Source organism: Mustela nigripes, chromosome 12 (assembly GCF_022355385.1).
Source record: "Mustela nigripes isolate SB6536 chromosome 12, MUSNIG.SB6536, whole genome shotgun sequence".
NCBI lineage: Eukaryota > Metazoa > Chordata > Mammalia > Carnivora > Mustelidae > Mustela > Mustela nigripes.
The window spans coordinates 137,800,714-137,820,023 of NC_081568.1; the positions used below are offsets into that span (position 1 = coordinate 137,800,714).

At 42.2% G+C, this 19,310-nt stretch overlaps 1 protein-coding gene across 2 annotated transcripts; it reads left to right on the forward strand.

Moving 5' to 3' along the window:
• Positions 1-2,536: 2,536 nt before the first annotated feature.
• Positions 2,537-19,017, forward strand: LOX (lysyl oxidase). 2 transcript variants are annotated; one of them, XM_059418437.1, is made up of 7 exons: positions 2,537-3,246; positions 3,589-3,697; positions 5,065-5,202; positions 6,590-6,746; positions 10,609-10,704; positions 11,062-11,177; positions 15,411-19,017. In XM_059418437.1, the coding sequence occupies exons 1-7, from the start codon at positions 2,622-2,624 to the stop codon at positions 15,415-15,417; spliced, it is 1,248 nt and encodes a 415-aa protein (XP_059274420.1). In that variant the 5' UTR covers positions 2,537-2,621; the 3' UTR covers positions 15,418-19,017. The 2 variants fall into 2 exon arrangements, with proteins under 2 accessions (XP_059274420.1, XP_059274421.1); XM_059418438.1 differs by lacking the exon at positions 15,411-19,017 and having other exon boundaries at positions 11,062-11,181.
• Positions 19,018-19,310: the final 293 nt, after the last annotated feature.

Genomic DNA, 19,310 nt, shown 5'->3' on the forward strand with positions numbered 1-19,310 from the left:
AGAGATGAGAGATAATTACATTTTCTCCCTTCCTGCTTCCCCTATCATTTGGCCTGTCCATCCAAATTATATACACCTGCTTCTTTTTTGCTCTATCTTCTCTTAGTGGGTTTGGAGACATTGAATACTTGAATTTTAAATTACATGGCAACTCTATAAAATGTCTCTTTCTTTTTTTTTTTTTTAAGATTGTATTTATTTATTTGACAAAGAGAGAATTCACAAGTAGGCAGAGCAGCAGGCAGAGAGAGAGGGGGAAGCAGGCTCCCCGCCAGGCAGAGAGCCTGATGCAGGGCTTGATCCCAGGACCCTGAGATCATGACCTGAGCCAAAGGCACAGGCTTAACCCACTGAACCACCCAGGTGCCCCATGTCTCTGACTTTCAGACAGAGATGGGGCACTATTCACCGGCCATCAGTGAGATGTGCACTTGGATTTTGCCTTCACCATATAAGCAACAGATTTGTCAATCTACTGGCAAGCTTCCGTCTGCGACTCTTCTGTTTCTAGGAAGCTGTGCGGTCATGGGGAGAGCAAATCTAACTTGACTCAAAAAGGGCCAAACCCATGGTATCACATGCAGAATCACGAGATCTGATTAAGTGAGATAACCAATCACAAACCCCCTCAGTATCAGTCTGGGTTCTTAAAGTGCAACCAACAGCAATTGACTTTGACCATGTCAAGCCGCAAAGGAATGCAGTGGAGAAAAGGAAGGAAAAGCTGGGCCATCAGGTCTTGAAAGGTATGGATCTGAAACAGTGTAGGGGGAATGTGTGTAGCAAGAACTCATAGAAACTTTTTTCAGGGGCAGGAAGCACAGGCTCCAACATTTCTGAGCCCGGTGTCCATCTGCTCATGATTCCAATGGTAGGGAGATGGTTTGATGAGCCTAGCCGGGATCACATTGCCACTGCTTGAAGTGACAGAAGTCTCATGAATGCTCAGTCAGTCCCACCATGCAGCTGGGTAGGGGAATTTTCCCAAAATACGTTGTTCTCGCTAGAAAAAAAGGGAAAATGGGTGGTAGGCATTCAAATCAGCAGCTGTCCACTACATCATCAAAAGGGGGTGATTAAATTCAGGGAGACGGAGGTCAACACAGAGAGGCGAATAATGAAGTCTCTTTAAAGACAACAGCCCAATGATGAGACCAATAAAAAGGTTATTAAAATCTGGTTCTGAGTCATGGTTTTAAATCAGGCTAAAGATTTTTTTTTCTTCTTTGAAATGCTTCCAACACTGCCCTAACTGGTATGTGAAAAATGGGTCCATTAAGCATCTTTTTGCAGTCAGCATTACCTCCTACCCATCTTGTCTCGTCTGGCCCCTCCCACTCCCTTGTCCTCACCAGAAACTGAACCCCCAGGCTGCTTACATCAGAAGATCACTCAAACACCACAGGATGTTTTACTGACTTCTCAAAAATTTAACAAAGAATGATTTAAGTGTGTGTGTGTGTGTTTTTTTTTAATCCGAAGGTAAACCTCCTCCTTGGATGTACAATGAGAAAAGTCATGTTAAATGCTCCTTTGAAGCTGTCCTCTGAGTGTGATCCTAGCAGACTTGGTATAGCCTCCGTTATTGAAATGTCCCTGTAGATAATGTGCAGATGAAAGAGAGTTCTCCTCTTCCACTCAGAGTACAAATCAGGCCAGCATTTTGAAAAAGAGACAGGTTTATCCATCCCTTCAGTGTTAGATGGCTTTGTTCCCTGTAAAATTTCACTTTTGGTTATTAAAATATTCACTGTAGGAAACAAATTTGTAACCCATTTCTCATATTACCTACACACACAAAAACAAAATTTGATATCCTGGGGTTTATTTGCTGAGGGCGCTTCCCATAAAAGCGAGTGAGTATGCATTGGGAAATTTGTCTGGTTAACTCCTTATGGATAAACGTTAGTCACAAGCATCCCTCCCCGCCCCCCTCCCCGACTCTCGCCCCCAGCACCCTCCCCACCTCCCGACTTCCCGCCTCTCCAGGGCTGGTGACCTAATAGCATTTTTCTTCATGCATATTTTGGCGTCGCCCCATGGCCTGGCTGCCTTCGCCTGTCTGAGTCTTTTGAAATTCCTGCATGTTCGCCCCAGATTAAGCCGAGTGTGTCTCAGGATGTGTGTTCCGTTTTGTTCTTTCCCCTTAACGCTCCCTGTGCAACGTGTCTGGGGGGAGGAGGACAGGACGGGGAGGGAGGGGCAGAGGCGAGGAGCTGTCCGCCTTGCACGTTTCCAATCGCATTACGTGAACAAATAGCGGAGGGGCTGCCGGGCCAGAACTGCTTGTGTAACTTTGCAAACGTGCCAGAAAGTTTAAAATCTCTCCTCCTTCCTTCACTCCAGACGCTGCCCGCTCGCCGGGGCCACCGCGCCGCTCCCCGTCGCCTTCCAGAAGGACTGGGAAAGAGGAGACAGGCGGGTGCCACGTCCCAGCAGCTGCCTTGACTGGACGAGGGTCTGCAGCCCACCCTCGGTGTTGCTTGTAGGGACTGAGATACCCGCGCTCCGCCCGCCTCCCCGGTTGAAGATTTCTCCCTCCCTCACGTGATTTGGGCCCCGATTTCCTTTTCTCCGACCAACGACCTCCCGGAGTGGGGACAATCAGGCAAAAGGCAGCGATGCGCTTCGCTTGGACCGCGCTCCTGCTCGGGCCCCTGCAGCTCTGCGCGCTCCTGCGCTGCGCCCCGCCGGCCGCTGGCCAGCAGCAGCCCCCTCGCCAGCAGCCGGCGGCTCCGGCCGCCTGGCGCCAGAGGATCCAATGGGAGAACAACGGGCAGGTGTTCAGCCTGCTGAGCCTGGGCTCGCAGTACCAGCCGCAGCGCCGACGGGACCCGGGCACCACCGCCCCGGGCGCGGCCAACGCCGCAGCCCCGCAGCCGCGCATGCCCATCCTGCTGCTCCGCAACCGCACGGCGGCAGCACGCGAGCGCGCTGCAGGCTCGTCGGGGGTCGCCGGCCGACCCAGACCCGCCGCCCGCCATTGGTTCCAAGCTGGCTACTCGCCGTCCGGGGCCCGCGATGCTGGGGACTCGAGAGACGGCAACCGGACGGCGCTGGGAGAGCGCCCGGCGCTCAGTAACCTGCAGCCACCCAGCCGCGTAGACGGCATGGTGGGCGACGACCCGTACAACCCCTACAAGTACTCCGACGACAACCCCTATTACAACTACTATGACACGTACGAAAGGCCCCGGCCTGGGAGCAGGTACCGGCCCGGATACGGCACCGGCTACTTCCAGTACGGTAAGCACCCCCAAGTTGCAGGAGGCAGCCGCGCACCCCTTCCCCAACTCTGTGGCTCCCCAACGTGGCTGCCTGGGCGCGGCAGGCCTTAGTCCCCGCGGATCCGATCCCTCCCCCTGCGCCTGCCGAGGCAGCCCTGGAATCTGGTGCAAACCGCGCGCCTGGCCCCTCCTGCTCTCTTTCTACTTTGCTCTGCAGCCCTGGGCCTCCCCCGGTCTCCTGCTTTCTGTAGCCGGGTTGCGTGAAGGGTGAAAAGTAAGGGACATGAAGGGACCCGGAGCTGGGGGAGGGGGCACTGGGTTGTCTCACAGCCACCTCTCCCCATCGCCTTCTGACGTTTAGGTCTCCCGGACCTGGTGCCAGACCCGTACTACATCCAGGCGTCCACGTACGTGCAGAAGATGTCCATGTACAACCTGAGATGCGCTGCAGAGGAAAACTGCTTGGCCAGGTACCGGCGGGGATCTCCGCGGCCTGGCTGCCCCATCTCGCTTCAGGCGCCGTTCCTGTGCCTGGTTCTGATCGCTCTTGTTCCCCGGAGACAGGAGTTGGGAAGTGGGGCAAGAGCTGCGAAGTGGAATGTGGTCTCCTGGGCTTGCGGACCTGGATGGAGAGTTAACATTCTGAAGATTTCTGTGGGTTCTTTCTTTCAAACTGTGACACAAATCAGGGAGATGGGGGCAAACCCTTATCCTGGAGAACTGGGATCTCATGCTCTTTTTCCAAGATCCTCAAACCTTGGAACCAATGGTTTCCCATAACTTTCTATTAAAGAACTGTACAATAAGGTGGAAAAAAATATTGTAATAGAAGAGCTTGTTAATGACCCCTTAAAAAAAAGAGGGCTAACTTGCCAGTGGGGCACCCCTCTTCAGCAAAGGTTAGGTTTTCTTCTTTGGTTTGAGGCCACAATTTAACTTCGTTGTTTTGATATTACTTCAGCTGGAATTCGAACATAAGCAAGAGCTTTGTTTTTCAATCAGTCCTAAAATAAAATCATAGCAGTTTGGGGGATGGAATTCTCTGACTTTGCTCCTGGGAAACCAGCAGAGGGAGCAAAAGATGTTTTGATAGGTCTCATAAAAATTTTTCAAGTGGAAAGTGAAAATACTCAACAGCATGTGAATATATATTCACACAAAATATTTTAGAAGGGACAGAGTAATGTTTATCTGTTCAGCTGTATAGTTCTCCCACTCTGACCCTTTATAACTGTCAGGCCGAAGGAAGAGAACAAAGCTGAACTTACCATTTTTATTCCTTGCATCACTCGCTCCCTAGGATATTTTTACAGTCATGCCATTGTTTTCAAGATAGCGAAGTTACAACATTATTTATCTAATCTGGGTGTACACTTCTAGAATTATTTCCCCACTTTATATTTAGGAAAGTGTTTAAAAAGAAACCTATTGCTGAATTCAAAGTTCTTATTAAGCACATAGGATTTTTTTATTATTTGGGATACTTTCTACTCATTCATGTGGTTAAACAAGAAATTATTATAAATACAGAATTTACTTATCACATGTACATTTCTAATGCCAATTTTATTACACCTTTTCACATTTTAATTGCAGATTTCCATAGTTGTCGTTCATTCACTCATTCAGCAAATATTCACTGTACTCTGGCCACTTGCCAGGTGCTGTTCTAGTACCTGGAAATTCAGCAATAAACAAAATATGCAGAATGCCTCTTGCAACTGATAGTCTAGTTGAAGGTGGGAGGTAGTTGCCATTAAAAAATGGAAAAGGTTTTGCTTTTGTCTTCAGTTAATATCCTGTGAAAGTAATAATGTCTTCTTTTTCAAAATCACAGCTCAGCATACAGAGCAGATGTTAGAGATTATGATCACAGGGTGCTGCTAAGATTCCCCCAAAGAGTGAAAAACCAAGGGACATCAGATTTCTTACCAAGCCGACCGAGATATTCCTGGGAATGGCACAGTTGTCACCAGTAAGTGGATGGGCATTCCGGGTACTTCTGAGTGTTTTCCTTTTTCAGAGAGTTCTTGATGCATAAATGCAAAGTCTTATTTCTAGAATTTTCTCTGTGTAATGTGACAATATCAAGGGAGTCTATTTTTAAGAACATACATCAACTACCAGATCCTGTTTTTAAAATGTTCTAAGTTCAGCTTATTAAAACCGCTGATAGGATACAGCAATTGGCTTCACTAGAATTTTATTCCAATGTACTACAGGTAGGATTTCTAAAAAAGCTTGTTGTAGACAAAAATCATCTATAGTTAGCTAGCATTTTTTTTTTTAATTATTGATTTGAAAGAGAGAGAGAGTTGAGGGAACCAGTGGGAGGAAGGGCAGAGGGAGAAGCAGACTCCACAGAGAAGGGAGCCCAACATGAGGCTCAATCCCAAAACCCCGAGATCATGATCCTAGCTGAAAGCAGATGCTTAACCGACTGAGCTACGCAGCTGCCTTACTTAGCATGTAATAAAAACCACAAGTACTTATCAGAAGGATTCATACACCAGTCTCCAAGAAAGATAGAGATGATATACTCCATGAGCTGAGAAGGACCTACCTCTATATTTTAAAATGCCTATGTCAAACCCAGGGTAATTGTCTGTTCTGTCCTAAATTTAATGATCTCTATATAAAGTGATTCTATAATTTGCCTTGGTAACTTGCCTAGGAATCCCGGTAATGTCGGGAAATACTGATGGATGTCCAGAAACCTTCTGCAACTGGAGCCAATTTTTTCTTGTTCTTCCCTCATGTGAGAAGACACACATCTCAGGACCTTAAATGAAATGAGAAAGGCAGATATGAACACCTTATTTTCTGATAAAATAGAATTATTTTGTATCTAAATAGAAGTTTATACTAAAAAGTTTATACTAGTATAAACGATGTGGGGAAAACATAGCAGTACTTTTCCTTTGCATTTTAGTAATGGTTTTACATTTTTTAAAAATCTCACAGAAACGTCCCAAGAGTCATGTGCTCTTCTTTTATTTGGAATAAAACATCAGGACCGCCAGCCAAAAGAAACAGACTAGAGAGCATATGGCAGGTTTTACTTAAACACAGATCATTTAGTGTCTATTTCTACTTAATATTCAAAGATAAAACAGGGTGGAATAGGAAAACAAAATACTCAAAATAAGTCCTTTTTTCTTATAAGCAAAGTTAAAGGCTTACAAGTTTGATAGATGGTCCTGGGGGAAAAAAGCCAGCATGAATCTGGCTTTAAGAAGATAAGTGGGATCTCACTTGTAATGTGGAAACAAGTGTGGGAGGCCGTGGGGAAGTCATCTAAAGTCCTCATGACTTTCTCTGTGTGTTCTTGACCTGTGTCTCTGTGTTGTGTGGGACATCAGACATTATCACAGCATGGATGAATTCAGCCACTATGACCTCCTTGATGCCAGTACCCAGAGGAGAGTGGCTGAAGGCCACAAAGCAAGTTTCTGTCTTGAGGACACATCCTGTGACTATGGCTACCACAGGCGATTTGCATGTACTGCTCATACACAGGTGGGTTGGCTCCCTGACCTCAGGAACCCACAGGCTTCAGAGAGAAAACAGTATGGTCTCTTTTTCTTTCCTCCTGCCAGTCCTTTATAAACTGTTTGATGTAGGGGGTCATCTCATCAAGATGGAAAATAATTGGGAAAAGGAAGTTGGTTGCTTGATGACTCAAATTATTATCATTAAAGTATTTATTTTTAGAAAGGGTGAGAAAGGACAGGGAGGGGCAGAAGAAGGAGAACGGGAACCTCAACCAGGCTCCAAGCCCAGTGTGGAGCCCGACTTGGGGCGTGATCTCACAACCCTGAGATCATGACCTGAACTGAAATCAAGAGTTGGACATTTAAGTGACTGAGCTACCCAGGCACCCCAAACTCAAATTATTTTTAAAGAATTTCATCATCATAGAAGGTCAATGTGCATAATCATTGTGTTCTACAGTGAAAAGCGGAGGTTTAGTGCCTGAGTCAATTGGACTGGTTTCCAGTATCTGCACTCATTCTGTACTCTTTAACTGGCTTGGTAAATAATGGTGAAGACACTTCTCTTTTCTCACCTTCAAAACCATTCTTGCCTCCAATCTTAAGCTAGAGAGAGAATGGTGATTGGGGTTAGCCAAAGAGAGAAACGAAGTTTCTTAAAAAGCACTTTAAAACCGGTTTCTTTTAAGCAGAAGGACACAATTTCTTTCTCCACGCATATGTAGTTAAACCTACAGTATAATTGATGTCAGATGTCCTTTGGATGGATTTTTTTAAAAATAGTGCTGACCTAAGCAGTGTGTATGTCTTATAATGGGAAAATGTGTGTCAGTTAAAAGCTATGCCAGTATTTCCATAAGAAACCTTCATTTGTAAGAGGACATTATAATTTTTGTCCAGCCGAAATCTTGGCAAGGAGCAGTGAACGTACATAAGGCAGGACATAAGGGGAGCAGCAGCTGGCAGCTCGGGCAGCACATTCCAGGGCTGTGGCAGGAAGCTTTTTAGTGACCTAAATGTTACCACTGCTTCTTTCTCTGAACTTAAAAACATCAGAGCAATTGGAGGGGGGCAAGGTTCAATTCCACATGCTCTGGGGGCAGCACTTACTCTCTAACTAAAAGTTGATGCAAACTACCCACACATTACACATATGTGGGCAGAGAGATTCCCTTTCCGCTCAGCGATCTCCATAGTGGCCACCCGCCTGGGCAGGGGCCCTGGAGTTTATTCTTTCCATTTAGAAAAAAAGGCACTCTAGGCAGCTTTTTGTTGAAATATTTGACTTTCTGTCTATAGGTATTTATGGCACTTCTGGTATTCCAGGGAGACCCCATCTCATTTCCTTCCTTATTAATCATCTTCTATGTATGTCCCGTTTAACCACTGTTCACCAGGTCTTGCTTAACAAGTGATTGGCGTATTTATGTTTTCCACTAGACTGGTGTTTCTTGAACATGGACTTCATTTAAAGGGGCAAAACCACTCTCACAAAGCCCCAGTGTTGACTTAGAATAGTTGTATTACAAGGTTGTTAGAATGTATCCAAACAGAAAAGTAGATATAACTTCCTTAATATCTTTACTTCCATAAAACTCCTAAGTTCTGAGCTAACAAATTTACATTTTCAACATATGTGAAACTGGAAACAGTTACAGTGACCTCACTAATTTAATGTAAACATCAGTTCTCTTTTGCTAAAACAGCTAATTTAGATGGCATTGGCTAAGGCTCTACATTTCTTTTCTCTTTCTTTCTTTCTTTTTTTTTTTTAAGATTTTATTTATTTGAGAGACATGAGTGGCAGGTGGGCAGAGGGAGAAACAGGTTCCCCACTGAGCAGGGAGCCTGACATGGGGCTCGATCCGACGACCCTGAGATCATGACCTGAGCCAAAGGCAGAGCTTAACTGGCTGAGCCAACCAGGTGCCCCAAGGTTCTACATTTCATCTGTTTTTAAAGTTTGACCTTGGGGCGCCTGGGTGGCTCAGTGGGTTAAGGCCTCTGCCTTCAGCTCAGGTCATGATCTCAAGGTCCTGGGATCGAGTCCTGCATCGGGGCTCTTTGCTCAGCAAGGAGCCTGCTTCCCCCTTCCCCACTCCTTCTCCCACCCGCTCCCCCACCCCTGCCAGCCTCTCTGCCTACTTCTGATCTCTGTCTGTCAAATAAATAAATAAAATCTTTAAAGAAAAAGTAAAAATAAAGTTTGAACTTGAATATAGGACATGCCTGATTTTTTAACAGCCTTAAAAATTCCCATTACTTGTTCGCTAGTTCAAATAATCAAAGTTAAAACTTAACTTAAATCCTGCCAGCTGGAGTACCAATTTCAGCACTCTTTAAAGCTCTTTTGTTCACTTGAAGGTAAGATCAGCATTGTGGTGTTGTTTAAAGTCTTAAACACATAGTAGCTCATCCAATGGAGGTATTACAAAGCCATGGGAGGCCGTAGGACTTCTTGTTAGCCTCAAGTAGCAACATTTAAGATAGCTAATGCTTACTGAGTATCTAATATGTGCCAGAATCAGAATTAATGTGCTGGGCCCAGAAATTGAAAAATCTTTATATGGTTCTCCCCACTGAAGCACAGGTACTTTTGAGGTTGGCCTGTCTGTGTTACTGTGTGTTGTGTGAGAGCACAGGGCTGTGCCATTCTTCCCCAATCCAGCAAGATCCACACAAGCATCACTAGAATATGCTCAGCGGATTTTGCCTTTTCTTTGGTGACCAAAGTGATCTTAAATGCCAAAGAAATTTTGGGAGCCAAAATGAAATAGCAGTAAGACTTAAAATGATTCTAGCATATGCTTTTAAATTTACCTTAGATTAGTATTCAAATGGAAATACAACAATTCAAACTTCTCCAGAAGAACTAATGGAATCAAGAAGATACCTACAGACTCCAATTTGAGCACATTTCCCCAGATTGTAACTTTCTGGAGAACAAGGACCCTATCTTACTGGAATTTTTCTCTTATCTGCCTGTAGAAGGCACTAATTTCCTTACTGAAGTGAATATCTTAGCAAATGGAGTGATGTGGTGGTATTCATTTTCTGAGGCATACATTTATCCCTTTAATTCAATAATGTCTTTCAGTGGCAATGTGAGAGAGAGAGAATAGTGTGGCTGGGACCCAGGGACCCTGGGCCCTGAACATCTAAATGGAAAGCCAGCTTAACCACTTACTAGCTATAATATCCTTGAGTGACCTGATTGACCTCAAAGTGACTCGTTTTCCTCACCTGCAAAATGGGGATAAGAATAGCACCGATTTCATGTACTTGTGAAAACTGAATTTTTAGATGTAACATGTTTAAAACTGCTCCTGGCACATGCTGCCTACTTTATCAACATTAGCGACTCAAAAATGCAACAAAGACACCACCCTCAGGGAGTTTCTAATCTCTAGCAAGATAGATTCTTAGACGGTAACATTATAATACAGAGCATTAGAGAACAAACACTAAAAAATCGGGGCATTCAGAGTAAAAGGAAGGTGATTTCCAAGAGAAAGTGGGGAGGATCGTACTGAGGTCATGAGAGACAGGTGGATTATTACAGGGCCTTTATTCCCGAACTGGTGATATTCTAGAATTTTGATGGAGGCCTATTCTGTCCCTTAAGATTATATTTCTCACTGGTGATTGATGACACTTTTAAGAAGCTAGATGTACTACTACTTATATTAGTCCTGTATTTTTTTAGCTGGAGGTGCTATAAGGCTGAGTAATATATACTTCTCAAAGGAGATGCAATATAAGTATAGTTTTATGTCAGACTCTTGTAAGTACTAACTTAAAGTTTAATTTGCAAATGATAATCATATTCTTTAATATATTCTAACCATATGCCACCTTTTTACATTTTCAAATTTTATTTGTTTTAGGGGTTGAGTCCTGGCTGCTATGATACCTATAATGCAGACATAGACTGCCAGTGGATTGATATTACGGATGTAAAACCTGGAAACTACATTTTAAAGGTAGAGACCTTTGAAAATAGAAACCTTTCATTTATTTTGACTGCAACTCAATGGGCTCCCCCTTCTGAATTCACTTTTCAATAATCACGATCCTGCAAGCAATTCTATGTCTCCCTAGAAATATTTCTAAACCAACCTACCTATAGGAAAAAGATATTTTAAGGAACTTGGGGGAGAATGCAGACCCTCCTTCTATAACTTCTCCAGAATTTCACCACTTCCCTTCCCTTTAAAATCCCCTCCCTGCTTCATCTAGTTGAAGCATTTCCTTGTTCTAGCCCTGGGGAAATGGGAAGAAATTAACCAGCAAACACTGCTGATGAAATCTGAAATGTGGATGATGTTTACATTGCCTAGGTCAGTGTGAACCCCAGCTACCTGGTGCCTGAATCGGACTATTCTAACAATGTCGTGCGCTGTGAAATCCGCTACACGGGACACCATGCGTATGCCTCGGGCTGCACAATTTCACCGTGAGTCCTATTCTCCTAGCTTAGTCATTCTCTTCTCAAAGGGTTTTAGTTCACTGACAGGCGTTATACATATGTCTGTTTCTTTTCTTTTTTCTTTCTTTTTTTTTTTTAAGATTTTATTTATTCATTTATCTGAGAGAGAGACAGTGAGAGAGAGCGTGAGAGATGAGAGGGTCAGAGGGAGAAGCAGACTCCCCGTGGAGCTGGGAGCCAGATGCGGGACTCAATCCCGGGACTCCGGGATCATGACCTGAGCCGAAGGCAGCTGTTAAACCAACTGAGCCACTCAGGAGCCCCTCTTTTTTCTTTTTTTAAGTTAATATTTTTATTTTTATTTATTTGAAAGCAAGAGAGAGAGCAGAAGCAGGAGGGGGCAGAAGGAGAGGGAGAAGCAGACTCCTGACTGAGCAGGGAACCTGACTCAGGGTTTGATCCCAGGACCCTGAGATCATGACCTGATGGGGGCAGATGCTTAACTGCCTGAGCTGCCCAGGAACCCCTACCTGTGTCTGTTTCCATTATTACTGCAGTTTCTTGTAAAATGGTCTGTGCTATCACATAATTAGAGCCGATCTTTCTTTGCTGATGCTAGAAAAGGGGGTGGGGAGATGTACTCAGGTTTTTATCAATCTAAAGCTTAGCTTCTAAGATAAGACATACACACAGAACACACTGTTTACCCCAAAAAGCCTGTGTGGTGGCTGAATATGTAAAGCATGCGATACGCAGTGTGGATGACCTTGTGGGATCCCAAACAGTTGGATTTCCTGTTTCTCTGCCAGCGTCCATGAAGCAGCTCTGAAGACATTCCTAGAGTTCTTTAAAGTGTCTTTTGAAAATCACTGCCTTAAAGTCCGCCCATTCCGTAGGAACCAAGATTTTACAAATTCAAGTTCCAAAACCACAAGTACTAGAAAAATACCCTATACAAAGGAGGGGTGTGTGGAGGTCCCTCCACCGTTTGCTTAGCTCTGAGACCCTTCTGGGAATAAAATCTTGGAGGGAATCCCAGCATGTGAATATTAACAGGGGTGATGCTGGGATGAAAGTAATGGAGCAAAGTTAGGTAGTTTAATTGGCTTGTCTCTGTGCTCCTCCATCCTTGAAGCCCTGTCTGCTCTAGTGTTGCGGGATTAGCGAGCCTAACCACCTGTGTCCCCTGTGACTGAGACCAACCATGAAAACACCTTTAGAATGACACTGAATATACATCAACATGGGAGGAGCACCAGTGCCTCTGGGGTCACGTGGGGACTTGGCACAAAGCTACACCAGCAACTTAATACACATTTCTCCTGGATACACAACCCAGGACACTGGTTGGCCACACGTCAATCTGTAGTTTGTGGGACTGCCCAAACTCACCTCAGCCTGGTTGTGCAGGTTCTTCCCCACCCCTGGGCTCCTGGCTGGGGGTAGGTGAGGCTTCCATAGAGCAGTCCCTTTTCCAGAGACATGGCCATGCACTGTGGCTTGGGCTGCATTCACCTCGGAGGGAGCCCTTTCCTTCTTCCATAAAGGAGCTGAGCCTGTGCTCGGCAAGTGTTATCACAGCTTTAGGGATAGACGCAGCCTATGATGGCAAAGGGACAGCATCGAAAAAATATGACCACATATATCCTTCTGAATGTGCACACCATGCAGAAAACCTGGCTGGGTTTATGGCCCCTATTGTGTGGAGCTGATCAAAGTAGAAATGCAAATCCTCAGCATATAAGTGTCATTGAAGCTAAAATAAATGAAAATAATGTCAAATACATGGATTAATTAACTTGTCTTAATTTTTAGGATTCCTTATTCACTCATTCTCTTTATTCATTGGCTTTCTCACTTTTGAGCTATGTATTTATTGAGGTCCTACACGAGGTATTCGAGAGTGAGGCGAAGATAAATATGATTTCTGACCCCTCCCTGTCCCTTGTAGCTGTATTACACCCAGACTCTTGTCTATCACTGCAACCCTGGGTTTAGGCTGGCCACTAAGTGTAGTCTCTTATTCAACACTCCAACAGGAGACAAATGACCCTCTCCTTCGGGGAACTTAGGATGAGGAAAACTGAGGGGCTGAGAGAAATACACATAAAACTGTAATAGAGAGACACTATGAAAATTCCATGATTGGTAAGATAAAATGCAGCAGAAACAGAAGGACCTCTAGGTGACCCCCCGGTCCAATGGCTGAGAACAAGTCTGGAGATGTGACTCTTGTGGCATAGAATGTTTTTGAATGGAATCTACTGAATTGGATATCGCCAGGTATTTAGAATAAATAAAAATGGTTACATTACTCCAGCACAAAGTTGTTCTTTTTGTTTTGAAACCAGTTGTTACTGACTGTGACTATATTGTAAGAGGGGTTGAGGTAACATTTTAATAAGCCATATGGATCAGATGGAAATATGGAAATGAAAGGACCCATAGTGATTTGTAATCAAATAACAAGAACCACTCTATGAGGTGGGAAAAAATAATGAGAGATGTGCAGACCTTGAGAGGGGAACCCTCGCCTTCAGGAGAATGATGCCTGCCTCCTTTATTCTGACCTTCACTTCTGGTCTCCCTTGCTAAGGATCAGCATTCAGAGGAAGGAGACGTCTCCTCTGGCTGACATTCGGGAGTGGCTCTAGGACAGCATGTGAGCTGGGCCTTGAAGGCTGAGGAGGACCGCACGGAGGGTGGCAGGGGGAGCAGCTCAGGAAGGGAATGCCGGGAGGAGTCAGTACCACCGGCAGCGAGAAACTGCAAGGCATACTTGGAAAACCCAAACTTCTAGTGTGGCTAAGGAGTTAAGATTTGGGTGAAAAGGATGGAAGAGTAAGTTGGGACCTGATCAAAAGGGAGCATTGACGAGCAGGCTAAGAAGTCTGAACTTCAGTCTGAAGGCCATGGGGAGTCTTTGAAGCTCCTTCAGCAAGGAGGGTAGCTTGTCTAAAGCTGTGTGGTCAGTCTGGTGGCTCTGACAGCAGCCAGCATATGATTCCCTTGGTGATGTTATTGTACCTTTTTAAGCCTTCAAGATCTATCATACCTCAGTTCGCTTAAAGTTTTCATGCTAATCACATACTGGAGAACATTCCACTGGTGTGTAAAAACTACCCAAGAGGACAGCGTATACCTTTGATAGATCTACTCTGCCTCTTTTTTTTTTTCTTTTTTTAAAGATTTATTTATTAGAGAGAGAAAGAGAGAGTGAGCACGAGTGAGTGCCTGGTGCGCGTGCATGTGCGCTGGGGGAGGAGCAGAGGGATCCAGAGAATGTCAAGCTGACTCCACACTAAGTATAGAACCCAGTGCTCAGTCATTAAGCCTCTACCTCTGGCTCAGGTCATGATCCCAGGATCCTGGGATAGAGCCCTCATCAGGCCCCCTGCTTAACAGGAAACCCGATTCTCCCTCTCGCACTCCCCCTACCTGTGTTCCCTCTCTCGCTGTCTCTCCTTAAAAAACAAACAAACAAAAACAAAACAAAAAAAACACACACAAAACCCAGTGCAGGGAAGGGATTTCAGGACCCTGAGATCACGACCTTAGCGGAAAGCAAGAGCTGGATGTTTAACCACCCAGGAGCCTCAGCTCTCTCCCTCTTTTTCCTCATTGTCAACAAAACATATGAACTGAGGGACTGTGACCCAGTTCAGTTTTATGACCCTATGATTTAAATTCTCCTCTCACAAAACTTAATATTTGGAAATCACTGGTTTATGATTTGGAGTGCTTAGTTTTTTTACATGGGGATCTATGATCACAGTATAAAAACCGTATTGGATTGGCTGGCTTTGACTCAGTCTCTGCCTATTAAGGCATCCATCTAGGTCCAAAATCGCCCTGGGAAAGGAGTAACTTGAGATGGCACAGAGGCCAGGGACCTGCTTCTAGATGGATACGCCCCAAACCATGGAGTAAACATGCTCCATGGAGTAAACTCCTCTGGACGGGGCTTCTGTTCCTTTAAGTCCTGATTTACTCTTGATTACTTCAGAGGCTATTTCTTTTAACTCTAAACATTAAGTCTGTAGGTATCAGGCATACACTTTCTGCAGCTAACAGAGTCACTTCCTTCAAATCATCGTTAAAATAATGTATTAGTGGGTAATTTCATAGGGTGACTACTGCATAGGTGGAGGAAAACTGCTACAGATTTTTTTTTAAAGGGTCCACGTTAAACTTCTCTACTGTACTCATTCATAATATTATCAAGTTATTAATTTGTCTTATTTTGTTTTCTTAATCTAGGTATTAGAAAGCAAGCCAAAACTCCCAATGGATCAATCAGTGCCTCGTGTTCTGAAGTGGGAAAAAATAGATTAACTTCAGTAGGATTTATATATTTTGAAAGAACAGAAAACAACAAAGGAATTTTTGTTTGGACTGTTTTATAACAAAGCACATAACTGGATTTTGAACATTTAAATTGGCCTTACTTGGGAAATTTTTAATATTATTCATATTACTTTGTGAATGAACAGTGTTTCCATTCTGTAGATGCAGACTTTGGCTCTTTGACGGATATCCAAATTTCTCATGCTCCTTTGGAAATTATGGTGTAAAGGGGAAAATAACATTTTAGCGAATGAGCCAAAATTACCATTAACTGAAAATTTTCTTAACTTCAGTGAACCATAACAATAACTGCTTGTATTTGTCTTCGCATAGATTAATTTAGAAAGGAGGCTCCTACTGTTCAAGTAGATACAGACACATCTGGTGCTGAGGAAGGAACAAACATTACCATTGGTGTCAAGAAATAATACTATATAGCAGAGAAATCGCAATATATGTACTCAGATAGTTACATCCCTATATAAATTTTTATGTTTACATTTTAAAGTTAGTAAACTCCTGTCTTTCTGTTTAATGTACAATTTCACTCTGACTTAAGTCAGCTTTTGTTTCGGAACAAATTAAGAAACTGAGCTGCCCAACTCCCGTCTGACATTCGTTGATGCTCTCTCAATTCTTTAATTTTCCTGTGGGCAGAAACCTTGTAAGTGGCATTCTTAAAATCACCATTCTGGGGACTGGTGTACGGAGGACAGTTTTGTCTACGGGAAGTCATTCTGATGATAGATGCAATATATTTAGAGAAACTATGTATGCGCTTAAGTAAGTATAACAGTTAATTGCAAGATTTTCCTGGTTGACATAAAAATCATACAAACAAGTCCCCCAAACCACAGCTGTCTCTCAAATACTTTAAAACATTAATGAAAAATACCTTGGGATTTTCAACTTGTCTACATTTTTTTTAATGTTCCTCTTTTTAAATGAAGAATGCTAAAAAATATTTGAATAATCCAGAATATATAACATAATATCTGGATATCAGAACATTATCAGGTCATCCAGGACTCAGTAATATATATGTATTTTTTTCTGTGTTGTCTGAAGTATAAACCAAAAAGCATGTAACATTACATAGTTGAGGTGTTGGTGAATAAGGGGGAAAAAATAACTTTCTGTAAAACAAACAACTATGCTGCATAATGAGACAGCTGTGATTTTATTTTAAAACTGTGAAACCATGTGCCACAACAAAATTTGGAAAATTGCCTTTTTTTTCCCCCTAGTTCCAAAAGGTGCAGAGAGAAATCAAATGACACTTTTAAGTTAGTGGTGCTTAGGCAGAAGTCTTCCTACATTACCCAGTATAAAAATCTCAAGTGAGAGATTTCTAGTTTGGTAGAATTTAAAATTGAGTTGGTAAGCCGGTATCATACATCACAGAGTTGTGAAGTCCACACCAACTACAAGGAGTCGTTTCGCACTAGTGCCTAGTGCAGCAAAGCGGGCTAGAGACGGACAGTCATCCGGGGTGGAAGTCAACCTCATCTGCTGGGGCACATACTGACCAATGGAGAATGCAACTTGATAGAGACCCAGAACTTCCACTGAGCTAGTATCTGAGCTATGGAGTAACTTCTTTGATGTACCTCTTTGCCTTAAGTTGCTTACTTAGTTTTAAGACTGTAGAATGATCCTTTCAAGTCATATTCTTTCCTCATAGAGATATTTTAATATACTTCCTTAAAAACAAAAACAAAAACAAAAACAAAACTACTGTCAGTATTAATACTGAGCCAGACTGGTATCTACATATTAAGGCCTATCATTTCATTGAGATTCTTACCCTTGTAAAAAACGACACATATGAGAAGACATTTGCTATCATTCACTGAGCCTTCCATCTGTCTGTCCACCCATCAATATTTGAGGGTCTGATACATGTCAGGCACTTATATGGTAGGCCTTGGGATATTTAAAAAAAGCAAAAACAACAACAACAAAACACACAAAAAAACACCCCATCTCCTAACCTCAGTAAGTATAAAATAATGTCATTCTTACCCTTTAGATTCACCTTATGTCATTTTTAACAGTTATAAGTACATGTCTAAAAATTTTCTATTTTTAGCACTATTGTTTTTCATGACCATATTTTATTTTAAAAAATAAGTTAAAATAAATAGTTATATGCATGTATGTGTTACTAATAATTAAAACTATGTTTTCAATCCTTGAAATGTCTGCCTCTTAAATATAACACCTACTATTGGGTTGATTTTGAAAAAAAAATTCAATTAGGATGCTAAAGATTCTTTCTTATTCCTTATGTAAATATTCCTTCCTTTCATTACCCCTAAACAATCCCAAACAACTCACAGGTATTGATTTAACACTTGATATTTTTGAACCTCAAGGGATCTCTCCTCTGAATAACCATAAAAACTCACATATAATGATTAACTGGTAAAAGTCATCCATTAATAAAATTTAAATAAAAACCCTAATCCAGTCTTACCAAATTCCACATAAGATATTTTTATAATAGGAAGTAGAAGTAAACCTAAGAATGTTGAGTACTGAAAAGGGATTGGCTTTTAGACTAACAAAGACTCTGAAAAAAATGGGATAAATAGGAAAGTAATTTATTGATTCCTTCCATATGCCATTTTAGCAGTTTCATAACTATTCAGACTGTAGTCTGGATTAAAGATGTCTCTGAGGCTAGGATTCAGTCTCCCAATAGTACTATAACATGCGAATCCACAACTATCCACAAGAATTCATTGCCCATTTCCAGGAAATCTTTATTTTTTTACATAGTAATTTTTTTCACAATCTCTATCATCTAATTATTCACTAAGTATTATTTGTAACAATGAACATTTTTTTCTCTCTCTGAAATCTTTTAGGAAATTCACACTTACAAACATCCCCAATATTCAGATTATGGAACAAATGCAGTGCACTAAAATGACTGTGGCAGATGAGAATTCATTTCCAGCAAACTTTCTGAAAATGTAGACAATATTTTGTTTAAACATAACTTGTTTTGATATTAACCGTACTGTCACTGATAAGTAAAAATTACCCCTTTTCTATACTTTTTATGTTTAGAATTCATATTCACAATCAACATATTCAATCAATAGCTCAATTTCATTCCCAACTACCAAATGTCCTGGGCCACTTTTGAACACTTAAAGCATTTCGTTTATCCTTCAAACCAAAATGGTGCTGAGATATTTCAACTTGAATGTAAAATGTATTAAGTCTTAGCTCACAGGTTATAAACTTTTAAGCAATATATAACTGCTTGCTACAAACTAAGTGACATGTGATCTGGTATTGTAGTGTTTTTAATGAAGTTTTACTTTCTTCCAAAATTTTCAGGTAACCTATTTGTAAAACATATGTAACTTCTTTGAAGAGCTCTTATTTTAAATGCCCAGACACTGGCTTTATATTCTTCTTTACACGCTCACATTCTTTTATTATATGCTTATATTATGGATTGCAAGATATGTAAAAATGCCTTGAATAAATGATTTCAAGTGTCTGTAGTGGTCATTTGTTATTAAGTATAAATAAATGATAGGACTTTCATTTTAGGTAAAACTCTTAAAACCACGTCTATGGTTGGTGGTTTTGCTTAACTGCTTTTTGTATCAATAAATTGTTTAATGAGCTCACATAACTTGAAACTTGTTTTTGATGGGTAAGAATCTAGCTGATGTTTCTTTCTTCTTTTTTTTCTTTTTAAGAGAGGGAGTGGAAGGTAGAGAAGGAAAGAGAGAACCCTAAGATGTTGAGCCAGATGTGGGGCTCAATCTCACAAGCCTAAGACCATGA

Coding starts and splice junctions, on each gene's coding strand:
- LOX (XM_059418437.1), top strand. CDS start 2,622: ATGCGCTTCGCTTGGACCGCGCTCCTGCTCGGGCCCCTGCAGCTCTGC. Junction 3,247..3,588: donor CACCGGCTACTTCCAGTACG/GTAAGCACCCCC, acceptor TCTGACGTTTAG/GTCTCCCGGACCTGGTGCCA. Junction 6,747..10,608: donor CATGTACTGCTCATACACAG/GTGGGTTGGCTC, acceptor TATTTGTTTTAG/GGGTTGAGTCCTGGCTGCTA.